General features: G+C 35.3%; 2 protein-coding genes across 2 annotated transcripts; both read left to right on the top strand.

Annotated features, from left to right (window-relative positions):
• The first annotated feature begins 10,977 nt into the window (after nt 1-10,977).
• LOC134250115 (uncharacterized) lies at nt 10,978-12,018 on the top strand. The gene has a single exon (XM_062732464.1). The coding sequence runs from the start codon at nt 10,978-10,980 to the stop codon at nt 12,016-12,018; it is 1,041 nt and encodes a 346-aa protein (XP_062588448.1).
• Nucleotides 12,019-13,495: 1,477 nt separating this feature from the next.
• Nucleotides 13,496-17,640, top strand: LOC134250114 (uncharacterized). Its single transcript, XM_062732463.1, has 2 exons — nt 13,496-13,922; nt 14,015-17,640. The coding sequence occupies exons 1-2, from the start codon at nt 13,496-13,498 to the stop codon at nt 17,638-17,640; spliced, it is 4,053 nt and encodes a 1,350-aa protein (XP_062588447.1).
• Nucleotides 17,641-23,377: the final 5,737 nt, after the last annotated feature.

Below are 23,377 nucleotides of genomic sequence, written 5' to 3'. Positions count from 1 at the left end.
CTCAAGCATCTTCTTGATGTCAACTTCAGAGTACTTATGTGTGCAATCAGAGTCTGTTTTAACAAAACAATTTTTCAAATGACCAATGACGAGGTAAGTAAATTTACGAGTTCCATTTTTGTTGAAGAAGCAGCTGTCAATGATATCAAAAGCCTGGATTTTAATTTGTCGTGGGGAATTGTTGTGTATAAAGTTGACCCAAGGTCATTTGGGGAAGTTCAAGGTCACTGGAAGAAAAATTTCAAAATTCATGTTTGATACATATCTTTTATGGATAAACTTGTTAGGTTCTCATTTCACACAAAGATTGCCCATGGCCCAAGGGTGTGTCATGACCTTGACTCAAGGTCATTTGGGGAAGTTCAAGGTCACTGGAAGAAAAATTTCATAATTCGTGTCCGGTCCATTTCTTTCTTATGGATAAACTTGGTAGGTTTTCATTTCACACAAAGATTGCCCATGATCCACGGGTGTGTCATGACCTTGACCCAAGGTCATTTGGAGAAGTTGAAGGTCACTGGTAGAAAAATTTAATAATTCGTGTCCGATCCATATCTCTCTTATGGATAAACTTGGTAGGTTCTCATTTCACACAAAGATTGCCCATGACCCAAGGTAATTTGGGGAAGTTCAAGGTCACTGGAAGAAAAAATTCATAATTCGTGTTTGATACATATCTTTATTATGGAAAAACTTACTTCTGAAAAACCCAGCGTGGGGTATTTTGTCCCGTTTGGACAGTTCTAGTTTCAAATTGTCCAAAAGTTCTTTAGAATTTTTAAGTATTCACATCTGATTTACAGCACTTCTTGAATATATAGTTGCACAGTACTCTTGAAGTTTTTCCTTCACTACTGTCAATATTTTAGTGAAAAGTAACGAAAGAGGCTTGGTTGAACATTTACTGGAACCTGCAATGTATCTTTGTTTGTAAGGATTCTTATGAAGTTTCGGAATCCAATATATATAAGGTAGTTCAAATTCATTTTGGCTCTGTGGAATATTAAAAGTATTCAAAACTGACAGGTGATTTTGAAGAATTTCTTCCTTAGAAAGAGAAGTATGAGTATAAGTAGGATTACCACTTGTAGAATTAAATCCAAGTTCTTCTAGAATGCAATTTATATAATGAGCCTTACAAACGAAAACAATGTTGTTACCTGCTTTGTCGGCAGGAACCAGTACGTACTGATCGTGTAATCTATCTAATTCTTTTTTCACTTCTGGTTTATTGAACACAGAAGGATAGATGATTTTCATTTTGCCCCTCATCTTTTAATACGTGACTTTAACATGGATCTAATACATTTAATCCATTCTGACAAGGTGTCAATGTCTTCTTTTTCATATCTGGCCCATCGTCTGGCGTAATTTTCAACAGAATCCATAATATTTATGAAATTCCGACGCCAGTTGAAGGATCGGGGTTCTCTATATTTAGGACCTTTTAAAATATGTGATCTAAGGTCCTCATTACGAACTATATTTACGTCAACTTTAGTAACGTGTCCAGCAGGACTATAGTTATAGGGCGAAGAAGAACAAGAACACGAAGGGGGATTGTTTTTCAGATAATCGATATCCAGGCCATGTAAAGTGTTTTTGTAATTGAAAAGTTTGGAAGCAATGGTCGATGTATATTTGTAGGAAATACAAGGTGTAGTCTTTAACCTGAAATATGGTGGAATACAAGACTGGACCCTTTAGTGACAAATGACTTATTGAATAATTCAAGCCTACATTTTGGCAAGAAATAATTACTTGAATTACGAGTATTATAATTTGAAACAGTGTTTCTAATTACTGAAATATTTTTTAGATAATCAGGAGCTAGTTTATTATGGATTTTAAACATTGTTAAAAGTTTAAATTTATCCCTTCTTATTATGAGAGGTTCCCATCTTGTTTCAAAATATAACGAGTTTCTTGATGTTAATACTGACAGATCTGTACGATTCTTGCAGCGGACAGTTGAACTAGTCTGGTCCTGATTTTTAAAATGAATGCTAGAAAAAACTTCTCAAGTCAAATAATTATTATTTGGTCCAGCATAGGTTTTTAACCTATTTCAAGTATGCTGAATCCGAAAAAAAATATGCTGGTCTTCATGAAAATGGCGTTAAAGAGGTCAAAATGGCGGACATCCAATTTTTCTAAATGAGTGAACATCCAGCTGAGTGTAATAAAACTATAAAAATTATAATAGAAATCTAACATTATTAGTTTGAATCAGAAAATTTAGTCTTTTCTACACTTATTTCGAATTTTCTCTGATTTTTTTGTCTATTGTTTCTATACTCTTCTTTGTTCAGGATTTTACATTTGCAAATATCCATACACTGCAGATTTGTATTTTCCCCTCTACATCTCACTATTCTACAATTGAATGATAGTGCAGCTGTAAGTTAAAAGTCAAATTGGCGATTCAAAATGATATTCATCTTTTTCTTCAAATTATTTAATTCTTAATGTCGTTTCCATAAGAGAAAGGATTTGTGAATATTTTACTGAGCATAGTACAACTATGTAAATTGACTATGGAACACTAATTTGATCACTTTAAATCGGAAAATTTAGTCGTTAAATTTGAAATGTGTTAATTAGCTCAAAATGGCAATTCAAATGACTTCTTATAAACTCGAATTTCGAAAAATACTCAAACGGCTTAATTGTGGTTCAATTTGCAGAAAATAAATAACAGTTTGTTTTTTTATTCATGAAATAATGTTCAAATATGCAATGAAATTTGGAGGATATTTTTGTAAATGACTTTTTTTATAACACAGAGAATGACCTTTCTACCCTAAAAGACAACAGATTTATACGAGGTCACAAGATAAAGAGCTACATGTCTTGAATATTAGAGATTTTTTATACCCCCCGCTTGAAAAGCGGGAGGGTATAGAGTAATCGATCCGTCCGTCCGTCTGTCTGTTACGCTTTGGGGTACCCATCTCATATCCGCAACTCCTCTCATACCACTGATTGAAATTTGATGAAACCTTCACAGAATCTTCATTTCATATTGCCATTGTGACCGCCTATTTTACTTAATGATCCGACACATATTGTGGGTTTCCCATAGCAAAACATGGATACTGTTCGTTTCATTCATATGGGAGACCGGTTATCATTTAGTCAGCTAATTGCTCTCAGTACCTCTAGTTCATTTTGCATATGGTTTTGAAAAACAAAAAAGACTTTTCACATTTGAAATGTGTTGTTCCTTGAATGTTGGTTGATTGACTGTATATTGTTTAATGCCGAGTCGGCAATTTTTCAGCCATGTTTCAGCGGATTATCAGTTTAAATAATCGGTTTTTGGTTTCTCTGGCGGCCCCGTTGCAATGAGCTTACTCTTTTTTGAACTCCAGAGAAACGATCTTTAAATGCCAAGGGGATTTTCATCCTTGACTCAGGGCACCATTTTACTTGAGTGTTGAAAATACCACAATTCCGAAGACATACTGAAACATATAGCAAATAAAGCTGGAATAGAAGATGTTAGGGGATAATACTAAGTTCTTATTAGTGCTTAAAAGCTAGAACAAAGTGTTCGGTCAAATCGGACAAGAATTTCTTCTGTAATATTTGACGGTGTGACGAGGGATGTTGAGGTAGAAGTGGGAGTTGATAATGACAGCGACTCGGGAGTGATTTTAGGTGGACGGGGGCTCAAAGGCTTTCGAACACGTACGGTCAAATACGAAGGGTGAAATTTGGAAACTTAAGTCAAGTTTGTTTCAACTATTTCCTGAAAAATAAAAGAATCTTTTCAAGTATTTTTTGTTTATATCTAATGGACTAATCAATATGATATATATCATACTACATATATGAAAAACAAACTAGTTTATTTTCTGCAAAACGCACCAGTATTAAGCAGTTTCTACGAAATTCGAGTGTATCAGACGTCATTTTGAATCGCCATTTTGAGCTAAATAACACATTTCAAATTTAAACGACTAAATTTTCGATTTAAAGTGATCAAAGTAGTGTTCTGTTGGCATTTACATAGTTGTACTACGCTCAGTAATATATTCACAAATCCTTTCTCCTATATAAACGACATAAAGAAATAATTTTTTGAAAAGGTGAACATTCGCCATTTTGAATCGCCAGTTTGACTTTTAACTTACAGCTGCGCCATCATTCAGTTGTAGAATAGTGAGATACAGAGGAAAAAATACAAATCTGCGGTGTATGGATATTTGGAAATGTAAAATCCTGAACAAAGCGGAATATAGAACAATAAACCACAAATCAGAGAAAATTCGAATTAAGTGTAGAAACGAATAAATTTTCTGAGTTAAACTAATAATGTTCTATTCTATTATCATTTTTATTCTTGTATTACACTCACTTAGATATTCACACATTATTTCTCCTTTTTAACGATAAAATTGGAAGTCCGCCATTTTGAATCGCCATTTTGACCTCTTTAACGCCATTTTCATGAAGGCCAGCATATTTTTTTTCGGATTCAGCATACTCGAAATAGGTCAAAAACTATGCTGGACTAAATAATAATTGTTTGCCGTTAAGAGTATTTTTTTCTATAAATCGGACCAGACAAAACTTTTTCAACCAAACTCTTGCAACAAAGTATGCTTGGGTGAAAGGGATTAAAGTTTGTTCAAATGAAGGACCAAGCAATCTTCCAAGGGGAGATAATTATGAATTAATGAAAAATTCATAGCATCTTTTTTAAAATCTTCGTCTCCAGAACCATTTGGCCAGGGAAGATGAAACTCATTTAGTACCATCCTCAGGTCATGTAGATTCAAATTTATTCAAATCATGACCCTCAAGGGTAGGGCGGGGTCACAATGGATGATCAAAATTTTACATAAAAATATATTTGAAAAATCATTAAAAAATCTTCTCCAGAACCACTGGACCAAGAAACTCATGTGGAAACATTCCGAGATAGTGTAGATTCAAGTTGTTAAAATCATGACCCCGGCCGGGGGTAGGGCGGAGTCACAATGGCTAATCGAAGTTATACAGAAAAATATATTTGAAAAATCATTAAAAATCTTCTCCAGAACCACTGGGCCAGGAAAGACGAAACTCATGTGGAATCATCCTCAGATAGTGTAGGTTCAAGTTTGTTTAAATCATAATCCCCGGGGGTAGGACGAGGCCACCATACACTATAGCTTATTAAATTTATACATAGAAATAAATAGAAAAAATCTTTAAAAATCTTCTTCTCCAGAACCATTGGGCCAGGAAGATAAAACTTATATGGAAGCATCATCAGGTAGTGTAGATTCTTTTTGTTCAAATCATGACCCCTGGGGATAGGGCGAGGCCACAATGGCTGATCAAAGTTTTACATAGGAATATATAGGAAAAATCTTGAAAAATCTTCTTCTCTAGAACCATTGCGCCAGGAAAAATGATACTCATGTGGAAGCATCATCAGGTCGTCTAGAATCAAATTTGTACAAATTATGACACCTTGGGGTAGGACGATTGGTTAGTAAGGGGTCACAATGGGAGATCAAATAATATGTTGGAAAATCTTTTCAAGTATGGCAAAGTTATACATGTATGCTTTATTGGTATAGTGACACTCTCAAATAATTTAATTTTCAGTTTTAACACTTCATTTGATTGGGTAAAATATTTAATCCATTTGTATAACATAGGTTGCCTTCCTCAAAATGAGTTACGTCCAAAAAGTATCGCTCCGCATGACGTAACTTCAAAAATATGCTTTATTTGTCTACACTGAAATCAAATTAAAAGGAATTTAACTTATTTCAACTCATAATATCCGAACTTAACTTGGGGAAGTTCACGCTTCGCGGTTTATAAAGTGTAAACTGCCCCAAGTTATGTTATATTGTATAACATAAGTTGAAATAAGCTTTATTCCTTACGTAGTAGAGAAATTCAAATCTACCCTTCCCCAACAATTTAACTTTTCAATACTGAGCTGATCTGTGTTTTTTAATTAGCCCATGTGCTCAGGAGAGTGATGTGGCCAAAATTGGATAAATAAAAATAAGATATTTTTCTTATACTTCTGTTCTTGAGAATAATTTAATCTGTCGTATTTATAAAGAGTAAAATAAAAGGGTATCTTCGTTGAAACATGGTTTCTGGTTCCAATAACCATTCAGTCCAAACTTACAAATGCAAAATATGCTACACCGGCAAATGGATGATTGAACCTCCACCAAAAATTGAATGATCTTATATTTATTGTGAATTGTTAAAACACTGATTGATAAATTCCATTCTTATAATTAGTCAATAAGAAAAATATCCTTTGTTTGCTTGATTGTATGAATTACTAATTCTTTCAGATGTAAATGAAGGATATGAAGATAACGAACAATATTCAATATATAAAAGTCCATAAAACAATACAAAACAGGAGCAAAGCAAACACGGACCTCTAAAACATCAGGTGTGGGATCAGGTGCCATGGAGGAGTGAGCATTCCCTGCTGACTGGACACACCCGCCGTATGCTCCTTGTTATGATCGGGAAATAACGGAAAAATCCGTCGTCAAATCAGTGTATAAATAATAGACTAACACTAAGTATGAAAAACGTAAGCATTTGACTCAATGATAAATTGTATTTGCTGACAGTGTTATTGTATCGACCAAAGAGCTTTAGAAAATAATGATGACTTTATACGAGACTGCTGATATTCTTGTTTCATCAACTTGTTTGTCAATAATTTGCCTCGATTTAGAAATTGTTCATACGTAGAGCATGCTCTTGCATATCGAATCAACTGAGATATATAAACGCCGTATGAAGATGATGAAGGTATATTGCTGCATAAGTAAGTGAATTTGACGATAAAAAAGTTCGTCATCATGTTTATTATATAGCTTGGTTGTAAGATTACCATTAACGTCTTTTTCAAAAAAATATCCAAGTATGAAACAGATGTGTCAGAATCTGTGGTATCTTTTATTTCAAGCTCATCAGGATATATCGTGTCGACATAGGAATGGAAATTATTAATGTTAATTGACAATACGTCGTCGATATATCTAAATGTTGACTTTGCACACATTCTGCTTCGTATGAAATAGGTATTAACTGCTAATATTGGAGCCCAATTGGTACCCATTGGGATTCCAATATATTGTTGGAAGACCTGGCCCCGGGATCATGAAACATCTTAAGCTTAAGTCAAAATCTTTAATTTATAATAAAATGTTGTAGAAGTCTATCAGACCAGAATTAAAATATTTTTCAATATTGCTTCACAGAAGTGTTGTTATCTCCAAATTTAGAAAAATTCCATAATAAGTAAATATTTCATAGGTGATTGAAAATTTGAATTAAGTCTAAGTTTGTTTCATGATCCTGAGGCCTGGTCTCCAAAAACCACATAGATTTTGTCAATCAGAAACTCAAGCATCTTTTTGATGTCAACTTCAGAGTACTGTGTGCAACCAGAATGTATTTTAACAAAACAATTTTGCAAATGACCGATGACCAAGTAAGTAAATTTACGGGTTCCATTTTTATTGAAAAACCTGCTGTCAATGATATCAAAAAGCCTGGACTTTAATTTATCGTGGGGAATGGTGGTGTATAAAGTTGAAAAGTCGAAAGTTTTTAACATGTTGATTTTGGTAAAATCTTGTGATTTCAAACTGTCCAAAAATTCTTTGGAATTTTGAGTATCCACATCTGATTCACGCCACTTCTTGAATATATTGTTGCGCAGTACTCTTGAAGTTTTTCCTTCACGTCTGTCAATATCTTAGTCACCCCTACTACTGTGTTCGGAACCTGTTATTTTTCGGTGTTCTGCAAATTATAAACCCGATGAGTTCAGAGTAGCTCTGGCAGTGGCTCTGGCGAGAGTTAGCGAGACTTCAGCGAGATAGGGTAAATTATTCTCGGAAATATGGCTAGGAAGTGACTAGCACGTAGAGGCAAGGTAAAGAGAAAAGTTATGTTGTGTTTCAGTTTTCACAACCCTAGAATCAGTTGATAATGTCTGTAGAAATGTACCTCAATCAATCGATCTCTTTAACATTCATTCAAACTTAAATAAGTATTCTCTCTATTATAATTTTCTGCATGAATTAAAATTTCTTTTTGGATAAATATTTTTGCATGGGAACCGAAACTATAGTTTTGGCGTCAGATAAGCAAATTGGGCAACAGCATGATTTTAACTGACCAATCAGCTGAATGAGTATTGCATTATGGGTTACTATGAATACTACAGGAATTTTACGCTTGAAAAGAGGAAAATCTTACGGTAAATGAAAAGCATTTTTAAAAATATTATTTTCATGCTCATTATGACAAACAATTCATTTGTTAAATAAACGGCGGAATTCTAGGTTTCTGAAAGTCATACTGCAAAAGCAATTTGCGTCTGTACGTATTAATTCCTTTGTTGTACTATCGGTGAATACAATTGCCAGGTGAATTCCCTGACCGAACACGTGATCACGAACGTAAACAAAGTTTTGTCAATTTAAATGCACAAGAGATGCTGCTAGTTTTCCTTACTCTTGAAGCGCTGGTGTTCTGAACTTGACACTAACTACATTTTATTAAACATTTTTTTCATTTAACAACAAATTAAAAACGCCCGTAACATCTGTCATAGTTTCTTATCTTTGTATTTTGTTCGTAAGAACATTTTTTCTATTTTGCAGTCCATTAACATGATCGTAGATTGACCTGAACTACGTGTTCGAAGTAAAATGTAAACATGTATTTAGCGTATACGTTGCTATTCATTCAACGGTTGTTCAGTTGCTCGTGGTAAGATCCTCTGTGCGCATTTATAACAATAGCCATATAAGGCAAACAAAGGTTTGTCATATTATAATGCACATTTTTTTTACCAGCAAATCGGTCACTAGTAAGCCCTTATTTTCGCTGAAAAGTATAAGATATAGTGTTATTTTAACATACCCCCCCCCCCTTCAGCCACCCTTTTTCTGTTGAAAATCATGAAAGTCTTTCAGAAAGGTCTGGAAACATTTATTACAGGACATGTTTTTAAAAGAAACAGGCTATAGCAATATCATGTTTACTGCCAATTTTATAGATCAACCTAAACAACATGTCTTGAATTTAAATCACAATTACATGAGTTGGGGTGTTAGTGAGCAGTAAAGAAAGAGGCTTGGTTGAACATTTTCTGGAACCAAGAATGTATCTGTATCTTTGTTTGTAAGGATTCATATATATATATATATATATATATATATATATATATATATATATATATATATATATATATATATATATATATATACTGTATACAGGGAAATTTTCGCCCCCGTTTTATTTTCGCCCCTTTCGCCCTCTTCTTGAATGGGCGAATTTAAGACGGAGCGAATTGAAATTACACAGCATAATTTCTTAAACAGAACTATGATTGGGCGAATTTAAAACGGGGCAAAACTGTTCGCAAGTGCAAAAGGGCGAAAATAACACGGGGCGAAAATAGCCCTGTATACAGTATATATATATATATATATATATATATATATATATATATATATATATATATATATATATATATATATATATATATATATATATATATATATATACACTTAAATAAATAAAAACAGAATGCTGCAGTCCATATTAAATAAAATCTTTACTGTTAGCGCTTTCAGCCATGTTGGCTATTCAGACAGTTACAAAAAATTCAAAACGTTGTCAATAAAATAAGTTTTGTGAATTATACATAATCTCATTTGCAATTCAGTTTTGGTTTAAAAAGTCTTATAAAGTAATCCTCTTTGGTAACACGGGCGATTTCATCCGATGTCCACATTTTATAGAACGGGAAAATCTTAAATTTCCCTTTACCACACTCGGCGAAATGTTCTGAACAAGGGGTGCATCTGACAGTTTCGTCCCGTATATGTTGCTTGTGTACCCTCACTCGTGCGTTAAGTTGATTTGTCTGCCCTATATAATACTCGCCACAGGTTGGGCATGTTGCACAGTAAATCAAATTTGATGATTTACAATTCATACTGGTATTAGGTTTTAAAACTTTCCCGTTTTTAAGTGTAATTTGTTCGCCCTCCTGAATGAAATCACACGTTCCACATCGGGGGTCACTACACTTTTTGACGACACTCTGGTTGCTAGAGGAAAATTTTGCTTTGGTTAATATCCTCTTCAGGTTTGGTGCTTGTCTTCTGCTGTTAATAATTGCCGACACCTATGAGGAATGGAAAAACTGTGAAAATGTTATTTTTCCTAGAAAATTCCGAGTTAAGGAAATAACAACAGAACCAAGCGAAAAAACCAAAATCCGGATCAAACTAGCACTTCAAAGATTTGAAGCTGAAATTACACTGCTTCGCCTCAGAGTTCCGAAATACAAAAACAAGTATGAAAATACTGACGCCATTATGCTGGAGGAATTAAACAAAAGAAGTAGTGGCAACGTTTGTAAAAACTGCTGGAGTTATGGAATAACGATGTTACTCGGGAGGAGGAAAAATCCAAGAAGATATTGGAATCAAAATCTGCATGGTTGAAACAATATGAGATCAATTATGGGAAAGAGCCAATAAAGCCTAAGGACAACTCAGGGAGACGCAAGGAGTAAATCATTACAGAATTCCAGGAATTCTTTTTTAGGACAGGGTTGGTCCCAAACGAAACGGAAGAAATAATTAACTGGCCTGAAAGCACAGAGAAGACAGTTTCTACAGAACCCAAAATTATCAACCTATCACAACGAGACTTGAATAGTGATGAAATAAAACTTTTGGAACATGGTTTAAAATTCACGCCTACGCCAAAGTCTGATAAGGTTGATGTCGTTAAGGACACAGAAGAATTCTGCCGTAAATTACGCTTGAAGGAATTTTTTCAAAATAAAACCGATGATGATATATCTCTGGTTAAAAATAGGAAAGGTTTCAGGCACCGCTAAATAGAGATAAGCATTTGGAGGATTATATCTCATGTCTCAAAAAGGCAGCTCACTCCAACATGGCGGATAAAAAGGTAACGTCAAATATTCCACATAATCAATATCAAGCAATGCAAAATCTTAAAAGTGACCAAACAATTGTCATAAAAAGTGCTGATAAAGGAGGAGCTATAGTAATTATGGACAGAGAACATTATAAAGAAATGTCCCTATCTCAACTCCAGGATAATCAGTTCTATAAGAAACTAGAGCAAAATACAGATCGACAAACTATGCTCAAAATACAAAAACTCACAAAGAAGTACCAAGGTAATCTCACGAAAAATGAACTTGAATACCTTACGGATTTCGAAGTTAAAACTAGCCATTTTTATGGTCTTCCCAAAATACACAAATGTAAAGAAATCCAGGAAAATGTCAACAAATGTAATTCTACGTACATTAAACTTCTTAGACCAAATGATCTTAAACTGAGGCCCATCATTGCAGGACCCGCATCTAGTACACAAAGATTAAGCAATCTACTAGATATAATCTTAAAACCACTGTGTACCAAAGTGACCAGTTATGTGCGTGATGATATGGATTTCCTCAACTATATTCCACAAACAGTACCAAGAGAAACATTACTTGTTAGTTTTGATGTTACCAGCTTGTATACTAATATTACGCATGAGTTAGGAATTGAGGCGATCAAATATTGGTGGGATAAGTATCCGGAAGAAATCGACGATAGATTCCCCGCAAACTTCATTTTAGAAGGACTTAGAATTGTACTAGAGAATAATGATTTTCTGTTTGATGATGAAAATTATCTACAAATCAAAGGTACTGCCATGGGCACCAAAGTCGCCCCTACATATGCCTGTTTAGTAATGGGATTTTTAGAAGAAAAACTTTACAACGTTTTGCCGGAAACATTTGATCTAGACTTTACGCAGTACATTAAAGAGAACTGGAAAAGGTACTTAGATGATTGCTGTATCGTTAACGATATTCCGGAACTTTTAGAGTCGGACATTATTTTTCATTGTTTACAGTCAACGGAAGTTTGTTTTGTTTACCTGTGGATAGACGATCCTGTGTTTGTGACATTATAGCTCAGTAATATTAATTTTGGATCCATCAATGTGTGAGTAGACACTGTTTTTGTGACTAACGCGAAGTACGGACCAATGATTATATATAGATTTGTAATTATTGTGTTGTTAAACTATACAGTGGCATTCAGTATAACCCACGCTGCTCTGAAAAATCTACGGAACGACGTTATCGTCATAATGTGATTATATTTTGTTTTATTATAAATTCAGGTTGAAACATTGGAATAAATCGTTACAACAGATGGTTTAATTTGTTGCTGAGCTATACATTTCAACACATTGGAGAACATGGGAGAAGAAATTAGGAAGATGTTACGGAAAAAGCGAAGTACAGCAAAGGGAAGGTTCCACAGAATATATGGACGCCTTTTGGAGAAAATTCAGGATGAAGAGGAATCAGATATTGTCAAACAGATGCTCAGTGATTTGGAACAGTCATATAAAGATATGGAAGTACGACATAGTGAGTACCTAGAGAACTTTGATTCAGATGATGAAAATGATAAACCAAAGATGGACGAAGCAAACCATGACATGAACACTTTATACAAAGAGTTGTGTAAGGCCAGGTCCCTTTGTCTCAAATCAACTACCAAGAAAATCACATCGCAAGAGAAATGCGTGAAAGAACAATCCCTGAAAGTGAAAAAATAAGATCCGCCACACTTCAAGATTCGAGATTACCCGAGTTTTAAGTCAGACTATTTTACTCACATGATTCCAACATATGGAAAAGATCCCTTTGCTTTGAAGAATTCCTTATCTGGAGAGCCTTTTGAAATTTTGAAGGAAGTAGATAATGACTTTGAGGAAATGTTTAAACGTCTTGATCTGAAGTATGGAAGACCGGAAAAGTTGGCGGACACCGTTCTGGCTGACATAAGGGCATTGAAGGCAGTTCCTGAGGGAGACAGCACAAAGTTTACAGAAATGGTGGAGATAGTGGAGGGATGTTGGTTGATTCTGAAGCAGATGGGTTTGGAAAAAGAAATGGACAATGCCACCATGATCAGTGAGATTGAGAAATTATTACCCTCTATCCAGAAGAGAGAATGGGCTTTGCTGAAACTTAGACTGAAGTCTACACCGTTTTCTGATTTGATGAGATTCCTTTTGGATGAAAGAGCTGCAGTTGAATATATGACTTCGGATATTCGAGAAAGTGATAATGGCAGTGTTTCTCGTAAAGGAAAAATCCATACTATTACCAGCTCACACGAGAAAAATGAGAAATTTGACGATTCTTTTGTCAATGTTATACAGAGTCAAATGCAGCAAAATGAACAGAAAATGCAACAGGTGATTGAAGGATTAGCACAAGTGACAGATGCGCTTCTTAATGGAAAACAGAGGGGAGCAATACACGATGCTTCCAGAAATGATGTCTTTCAGGAAAAAATGTTGGTATCACGAGACTGACAATCATTCTATTGGGGACTGCACCGCTTTTTCTGCTCTTGATGGAGAAACAAAGATGGAGTTGCTGAAACGAAACGGTGCTTGTTTTAGTTGCCTGAAAAGTGGACATCTATCAAAAAGATGTAATAATAGAAAGCCCTGTGAAATCACAGATTTTCGTCAACAAAAATGCGGCAGATTTCATCATCCATTCTTACATGGGGCGATAGTGAACGCGAGCGCACATCATCACAGTGTAAACATTGTTAACGAAGAGCAGGGAAAGAAGGGAGTCATTCTCATGATCAGCAAAATAGAGAGTGGTAATATCCCATTGACCACCCTATGGGATCCTGGTGCTAATATTTCTCTTTTAACTTTTGAATCAGCTAGGAAGCTTGGACTCAAGGGGCGTGAAGTGACATTATCAGTGACGAAGGTGGGAAACACATCTGAGTGTATTCAAAGCAAAGAATACTTACTGCCACTGACAGACATGTATGGCAAGGTCTGGCAAGTTAAAGTATATGGAATGAACAAAATTACAGCAGATATTTCAAAGTGGATGTTCATGGAGTTGTGAAATTCTTTAAAGGGATTAAAGAGGGAGATATAGTGAGACCAGAAGGAAAAGTGGACCTGCTTATAGGAGCTGATTGCTGCATCTTATTGCCTGAGAAAATTGATCAAATTGGAAATCTTCAATTGATGCGAAATCAATTTGGACACTGCATTAGAGGAAGTCACGCCAAGTTACGAGTACCTGTTACAACGGAGTCAAATCTTGTGTGCATTCATCATACTTCTGGAAGGATAATCGAACCAATACGGTTAAACCATGAAAGCCTTAAGAATGCTGTTGACAATTTTTTCGACATAGAAAGTCTGGGAACGCATTGTGTACCAAAGTGTGGAAGTTGCAGGTGCGGGAAGTGTCCACCTGGAAATGGAAGCTACACGTTAAAGGAAGAACAAGAGTTACATTTTATAAAGGAGGGACTTCAGTACGATGAAGCGGGCAAGAACTGGACTACTACGTACCCATGGATTAAGGATCCAAAGTCTCTCCCAAACAATATCAATGCAGCGGTATGTCGGTTGAAATGCACGGAAAGGCGCTTAGAAAAGGCGGGACAAGAGTACAGTGAAGCATATGGTGACCAGATTGCGGATATGGTGCAGACAAGCGTTGCAAGAAAATTAACGGCTGAAGAGATGCAAACTTATGCAGGACCTATCCACTACATTCCACACCATGAAGTCTTAAAACCAAATTCCAAGACTACACCAGTGCGGATCGTATTCGATTCATCGTCCTCGTATATGGGTCATGTTTTGAATGAATACTGGGCAAAGGGGCCAAATGTTCTGAACGACCTTTTAGGAGTTATTATCAGATTTAGGCAAAGAAAAATTGCAATTGCTGGAGATATCACGAAGATGTACAACGCAATCAAACTGTCGGAAAGAGATCAGCATACACACAGATTTGTATGGAGGGACTTGCAGATAGACAGACCACCTGATCATTATGTCTTAATGTCAGTCACATTTGGAGATAGACCCAGCGGAGCAATCTCTACCATGGCCTTGCGAATGACAGCAGAAATGAATCAGGAAGAATATCCAAAGGCAGCTAAATTTGTTATCAAAAACAGTTATGTGGATGACTTACTCACTACAGTGAATACTGTTTGTGAAGCCAAGGAAATAATTCTGAACACTGAAAGACTTTTAAGCTGCGGAGGATTTCATGTAAAACATTGGATTGTTTCTGGTGATCAAGATGACCACTTTGCAGGATTGAATGTGTTATGTGCCGAGCAGGAAAACATTCTTGGAATGATTTGGTTACCCAAAGATGATGTTTGGATGTTCAAGGCAAAACTGAACTTTTCGCCAAAAAGACGTGGAAAGCATACAGAGGATGATATCGAGGATGGACAATTACATCTTATTCCGGACAGTCTAACTCGCAGGATGGTTCTAAGTCAAGTTGCAGGCATATATGATCCTCTTGGACTGGTTGCTCCATATGTATTGTCTGCAAAAATTCTCATGAGGACCATGTGTCCCAAAGAAAATCAGATTGGATGGGATGAGCCTATGAGTGAAGATATGAGGGCCAAGTGGGTTCAGTTCTTTACAGGACTTTATGATTTGCAGAATTTAACATTCAAAAGATGCCTTATGCCGGAGAATACAGAAGGTGATCCAATGCTTGTTATATTTTCGGATGGAAGTCAGCAAGCCTACGGTGCATGTGCCTATATCAGATGGCATACCAAAGATGACAAATACGCATCGAGCCTAGTGATAGCAAAGAATCGAATTGCACCAGCAAAGCAGTTGTCTACCCCTCGTCTTGAACTCTGTGGAGCAGTGCTTGCGTCTAGGCTGCGTCAAAAACTAGTAACAGAAATGAATTTCAAATTCAGTAAGATTGTGCATATTGTCGACTCCATGATTGTAAGAGCGCAAATACAGCGAGAGAGTTATGGCTTTGGGACATTTGTGGCAACACGTGTTGCTGAAATACAAAGCACATCTGATCCCACTGAGTGGTGGTGGATTCAAGGAGATCAGAACCCTGCCGACATGACTACATGGGTTGCAGTAGCAAGTGCTTTAGGGACTGACTCTAAGTGGCAAAACGGGCCAGATTTTCTGAGAACTCCATTTGAATTTTGGCCAATAAGTCAAGAAAATACCATAGACAGCGATCAGATACCTGATATTATTGGGGTGACAATGTCAATCACTTCTGAGAATCGTTCTTCCAATGGATGCGCTGTTATAGACATAGAGCGGTTTGCCAGTCTGAAGAAGCTTCTTCGAGTCACCAGCATGGTTTTAGCCATTGTGAAATGGAAAACATTTAGAGGTATTTGTAGCAAGATCACTTCAGGGACATCTGTTGAAGCAGAAAGGAGTTGGGTTAAGCACGCACAGGAAAAGTTACCAGATGATTGCATGAAGAAGTTTCAAAGACTTGGGCCATTCATCAATCAAGATGGGGTTGTTTGCGTTGGACAACGCATAGCTGAATGGATCAAACAATCATGGAACCAGAGAGAATTCTTTTTGCTGCCAAGAAAGGGTCGGTTTACGGAGTTAGTTGTGCGCAGTGTTCATGGTGAAGATCATGCAAGATTGGAGGTGACGTTAGCAAAAATCAGAAGCAGATATTGGATTCCCGGAGTTCGAAAAATCATAAGACGAGTCAAGGATAACTGTGTTGTGTGCAGAAAGCGGGATAAAGTAACAATACAACAACAGACGGGTGTTTTACCTTCATTCCGACTGAATCCAGCACCTCCATTTTATAATTGTGCCGTTGATATGTTTGGACCATATACCATACGTGACACAGTCAAAAGACGAACACATGGAAAGGCATATGGGGTATTGTTTAATTGCCTATATTGCAGGGGTGTGTACATCGATTTGGCGGAAGGTTACGACACAGGAAGTTTCCTTGTTGTATTCAGGAGATTTGTATCACTTCGTGGCAATCCAAAGCGAATGATTTCTGATGCAGGCACACAGCTAGTAGCTGCAGGCAAGGAATTGGATAAGTTTGAAGTAGAATGGAATGTCATCAAATCTGCGGACGCTCCATGGGAGAATGGTTGTAGTGAATCCTTAATCAAGTCTGTGAAGCGATGTCTGCAAATTGCTGTTGGGGATTCAATTTTAACGTTTTCAGAGTTGCAAACTGTGTTGTTTGAAGCTGCGAATTTAATAAATGAGAGACCTATCGGGACCAAGGTGTGTGACCCAAACGAAGGAACGTACTTATGCCCGAATGATTTACTGTTAGGGAGATCCACTGTTCGGGTTCCTCAGATGCAAATGGAAGAACGTTGCAATCCACGATTGAGATGGAAATTCATTCAACAGCTGGTTGATACCTTTTGGAAAAGATGGATTAGAGATTACTTTCCCACTCTTATTGTGAGACAGAAGTGGCATACAATCAGGAGAAATCTGAAGCAGGGTGATCTTGTGTTAGTCCAGGATACAAATCTAATTCGTGGAAAGTGGAAACTTGCTCAAATTGCCGAGGCAGAGCCTGGAACAGACGGAAAGGTACGAGACGTCACAGTGCGATACAAGAACGTGGGACCAGGTGCAAAGTATGACGGGTGTACTGACACTGTCATTCGCAGATCTGTTCATAGACTTGTAGTTATACTACCAGTGGATGAATGTGATTAGTTGTGAACTTGTCAAGAAACGTCGGGGGAGTGTATCGTTAACGATATTCCGGAACTTTTAGAGTCGGACATTATTTTTCATTGTTTACAGTCAACGGAAGTTTGTTTTGTTTACCTGTGGATAGACGATCCTGTGTTTGTGACATTATAGCTCAGTAATATTAATTTTGGATCCATCAATGTGTGAGTAGACACTGTTTTTGTGACTAACGCGAAGTACGGACCAATGATTATATATAGATTTGTAATTATTGTGTTGTTAAACTATACAGTGGCATTCAGTATACAGTCTAGACGAACTCCAAAAACGGCGTTAACGGAAGTGAGAATTTCAGTCCAGAAAAGACTCCAAAAAACGAGTCCAACGCATGCGCAGTTATATAAAAAAAAACGGTGAAAAATCGTGAAAAGTGGGCTCTTATAAAAAGTGTTTTTGCAAAAAATTGGATTACCTTACAATAATGTAAGTTCTCAGAAATGATTAATAATAAATTGTTTTAGAGAACGTATTTGTTAGAATTTTGATTTCATGTGCAAATAGTTTTTAATTTCAAGTCAAAGTTGACCAACTTCGAGGTTCAGCCAGACATCATACAAGTAGGATACAAAATACAAATTAAACAGTCGTAATCTTATGAAAACATCTCTGTGGTTGATAATTTGTCTGTAGTGACTAAGTTAGTCATTTTAGAACTACTTTTACTGATTTTAGAAGTTTATTTTGTAAGTAAGGAACGCTGGCGAATTTTCAGTTCGAATTTCCTCTGTCTTTCATGTCTATCGTGTACGAATAAATTTCAGCATGTTTAGATCAGCAATGAGCAACTGCATTGTAAATACATCTTACCAATAATTAAAAAAAGTACTGAATTGATGGTTTTAATCATAAATAAGAGTCGATCAGGTGACAGTTACATGAGAATCCATTCAGTTTCCACATTTCCTCCGAGGCTTTTTTGAAGAAAGTTCACGTTTCAAGTTAGATCAAATACAAAGAAAAATAAACGTTTGGGAATTAAATATATAATAAAAGGGAAAAATATGTAAAATTGAACAATGTAATATATATATGTTGTAACTGTTAAACATTGACCGAATTTTTACCTATTTGTAATATTATTTCGTCATATAATCCTGTATGACATCTGAATATTGAGAGCGTTAGTTAGTTATCACCATCGCTATATACCTAATGTTTTCACATATGAATAGATATAATCATGAAAACATTTTAGAATTATAATCTATGAGTTTAAGAACTTAAAAAAAATCATTCTTTTAAAATTACGGTTAAAAAGTCTTCTCAAATCGAACCTGTTAATATCTCTGCTCCGCCGCCAAAATTGTGCGGTTTTTCATAAAAAAAATATATAAGTGTCTTAGAAGTAAAATTTAAGGATCTTTATAGTAGGAATGGCATAAAATTTAAATCAAGGGGACAATAAATTAAGTTAGAAAATTAATTCTTACCGACTTTATTGAATCCCGGTGTCGTACGTATATCCCAAATCACTATTATGCAAGAATACAGAGCGATAAATAAGTCAATAACCACTTAATAATTTAATGGGTACAATTATTTATTCAACAAAAATTGAAATCCAGTCACAGTTTACTAAATACAGCCATTATTCAGTCGTATTTGTGGAGAAAGCGAACGACAATCCATCGTTTGTTTACATCGGAAGCCATTTTGCCGCAATGCATGACGGAGCCAAAGACTTCTTTTTTGGAGTTCACGTCGTTTTTTGAGTTCGGCTAGACTGGTATAACCCTCGCTGCTCTGAAAAATCTACGGAACGACGTTATCGTCATAATGTGATTATATTTTGTTTTATTATAAATTCAGGTTGAAACATTGGAATAAATCGTTACAACAGATGGTTTAATTTGTTGCTGAGCTATACAATTGCTTCATCTTTTGGACAAAGAGTGAAGAGGATCTTAAAAAATTCCATTCGGTCATAAATGAGTTACACGATTCAATTAATTTCACAAGTGACATGAATCGGGACTCATTTCCTTTCCTTGATATACTTATAATAAAAAACGGGGAGGATATTTCTACAGACCTATTCTGTAAAGAAACAGATACCCATCAATACTTGGATTTTCGCTCCTGCCATCCGTCACATACAAAAAGGAACATTCCATACAATATGGCGAGACGTATTTGTACAATCGTGACCGATTCTTCTCTACGATTAAAAAGGCTCCAAGAACTAAAACAACACCTGACGCGACAAAATTACCCAATGAACCTTATTGAGGACGGAATGAACCGGGCAAAAGACATACCTATAACCCAATTACGAAATATTCGCCATCCCGAGGAAAACGACGAAGAGAATATTCCATTTGTGATAACTCACAACCCCCGTAACCACAATATTCTCAATTCAGCAAAGCGATTTTATCCAATATTAGAACAATCTGAAAACATGAAAAATCTTCTGGATAAATCGTCAATTATTAACAGCAGAAGACAAGCACCAAACCTAAAGAGGATATTAACCAAAGCAAAATTTTCCTCTAGTAACCAGAGTGTCGTCAAAAAGTGTAGTGACCCCCGATGTGGAACGTGTGATTTCATTTAGGAGGGCGAACAAATTACACTTAAAAACGGGAAAGTTTTAAAACCTAATACCAGTATGAATTGTAAATCTTCAAATTTGATTTACTGTGCAACATGCCCAACCTGTGGCGAGTATTAGATAGGGCAGACAAATCAACTTAACGCACGAGTGAGGGTACACAAGCAACATATACGGGACGAAACTGTCAGATGCACCCCTTGTTCAGAACATTTCGCCGAGTGTGGGAAAGGGAAATTTAAGATTTTCCCTATCTATAAAATGTGGACATCGGATGAAATCGCCCGTGTTACCAAAGAGGACTACTTTATATGACTTTTTAAACCAAAACTGAATTGCAAATGAGATTATGTATAATTCACAAAACTTATTTTATTTCTATGTTTAATTATACATTCTTTGACTGCGTTGAAAAAGTTCATGCAGCCGCTACCACAAACTACATTGTGACGTCATAATGCCTTAAGTTATCACGACGTCATTAGCAACGTTATTGACAACGTTTTGAATTTTTTGTAACTGTCTGAAGAGCCAACATGGCTGAAAGCGCTAACAGTAAAGATTTTATTTAATATGGACTGCAGCATTCTGTTTTTATTTATTTAAGTTTTTTTTACTGTACCAAGGATTTATCTTATCAACGTATATATATATATATATATATATATATATATATATATATATATATATATATATATATATATATATATATGTATATATATATATACAAAGCACTAAAAATGACCAACGACACGAACAATAAAAAATTGAGACAATTTTTTATTGTTCGTGTCGTTGGTCATTTTTAGTGCTTTGTATAAATTTCCATCCGTGACCTTGTATCTACTTGGTAGATCCGACATTTAGGATATACAGTGTTGTTGGTTTTTTAGTGCTTTTTATATATATATATATATATATATATATATATATATATATATAGGATCTCAAATGATCTGTAGTTGGATATGATTTTTATCCAATGAGTTGTGTGGATTTTATCCCCGAGCCTTGGCGAGGGAATAAAAAAACACAACGAGTTGGATAAAAATCATATCCAACTACAAAAACATGTGAGATTCTTTTTATCCCATGTTTTTAACAAGACGAACAATGTTTGACACTGTTTTTATATAGGACTCCATTTCATTTTACTTCATCACTCTAACGCAAAATCCATTGTGACGTCACAACTGTGTGATATGAAAACGATATCACATGAGCTATATCAACGGGATAAAGGGTTAAACATGGGATAAATATATATATATGCTAGTTCAAAATTATTTTGGTTCTTCGGGATATTAGAAAATATGCGAAACTGACATATGATTTTGAAGAATTTATTCCTTAGAAAGGGAACTATTACTTTAAATTGGATAACCACTTGTGAAATAAAATCCAAGTTCTTCTAAAATACAATTTAAAGAATGAGCATAACGAACAAAGACAATGTTGTTACCTGCTTTCTCAGCAGGAACAAAGACAATTTTGTTACCTGCTTTCTCAGCAGGGACCAGTACATATTGATCATGTAATCTATCTTATTCTTTTTTTCACTTATGGATTATTGAATATAGAAGAACAGATGGTTATCATATTGTCCCTCAATCTTTTAATAGGCGATTTTAACATGGACCTTATACATTTAATCCATTCTGACAAAGTTTCAACGTTTTCTTTTTCATACCTGGCCCATTCTGGCGTAATCTTCAACAGAATCCATAATATTTAATTATATTTTTGGTTATAAAGCTTAATGACAATATATTTCTTGAGTTAGAGAAACATGATGGCACCTTTCATTTTCTAGATCAGTACATTAATTAAACTGACAAATCCAATCTCCTGTAATGAAATTACAGTATATATGTAAAGTATTGTAATAATGTGAATGATATGTTTATTGTTTTGAAGGAATGCAAAAATCCTAAAAAAAAAAATAAATCTTCAGTTGCCCACTAAATAGTAAAACATCTTGATGAAATGTGTCTAAGTCAAAGACAATCTACGTGTTGTAGATTGTGTGTACATTTTGTGATATCTATCATGAAATGATGTGCATTCCTTCTCATAATTATTTGTTTAAGGTGAGGGTGTACATAGACCATGCCTGTTGCCCAATCCTCATTGAATTATTCATTAAAATATGTTTAAAGTATAATTATTTGTTACTTATTCATATATATTTTTAATGGTTGGTGTTTGATTTTTAAATTTTTCTCTCAGACATGATCTTTTAAATAAATAAGTACAATTTTTGAACAACGTTAAGATTTTTAATCTGAAAGTAATCACAAACAGTCACTTAATAAATAAATTAAATCCCGTGTAAGTGCAAAAAGGTCAAGAATATTTGCATTGGTATATACCCTATTTTTTATTAATTGGCGGCGATAGGTATATATTTCAATCTTTTTTTGCAATCATTTGGGTATGTTCATCCTCATATTAAAGTTTGAAAACCTTGTGACAAAGATTTCTGAAAAATATCGACAAATGTTGGGTGGAAAATTGACTAAAAATAGAGTTCATTTGCTTATTTTTTTTTTCTAAATGTGGACTTTACTTTTATGATTGATTGATTGATTGTATACTGTTTAACGTCCCTCTCCAAAATATTTCACTGATATGGAGACGTCACCATTGCCGGTGAAGGGCTGCAAATTTAGGCCTATGCTCGGCACTTACGGCCTTTGAGCAGGGAAGGGATCTTTATCGTGCAACACCTGCTGTGACACGGGGCCTCGGTTTATACGGTCTCATCCGAAGGACCGCCCTATTTAGTCGCCCTTTAAGGGGGTACTGAGGACCTATTCTAACCCGGATCCACACGGGGATACTTTAATGTGAATTGAATAAAAAAAAAATATTCTTGAAAAATATTGCTTAATACCGTCTAGTTAAGTCTATTAACGACTATGTTTGAAGAAGTATTTTAATTTTTTTTATATTCTCTTCTGAACAAGTACCCCTAAAAACTGAAAATGTGTAGTCACATTATTTAATTAACATTCCAAGTTTCAGAGACTGTACTACATTTAAAAATAAGGAAACATATCTTGAGCTTTTAACTGATTGATAAGCAAGTACGAATTTATCATTTGGAAAAGTTTTAAAAATCTTGTGACAAAGACTTTTCCA

Source organism: Saccostrea cucullata, unplaced genomic scaffold (assembly GCF_032062105.1).
Source record: "Saccostrea cucullata isolate Sc308-1 unplaced genomic scaffold, CSIRO_AGI_Scuc_v1 ctg1204, whole genome shotgun sequence".
Lineage (NCBI taxonomy): Eukaryota > Metazoa > Mollusca > Bivalvia > Ostreida > Ostreidae > Saccostrea > Saccostrea cuccullata.
This window is presented reverse-complemented; position numbering and strand designations above follow the sequence as displayed.

Excerpts from the sequence above, each read along its gene's own strand:
- LOC134250115 (XM_062732464.1), top strand. The coding sequence starts at position 10,978 with ATGGCGGATAAAAAGGTAACGTCAAATATTCCACATAATCAATATCAA.
- LOC134250114 (XM_062732463.1), top strand. The coding sequence starts at position 13,496 with ATGGAGTTGCTGAAACGAAACGGTGCTTGTTTTAGTTGCCTGAAAAGT. Across the intron at positions 13,923-14,014 it reads GCCACTGACAGACATGTATG|GGATTAAAGAGGGAGATATA; the intron begins GCAAGGTCTGGC and ends AATTCTTTAAAG.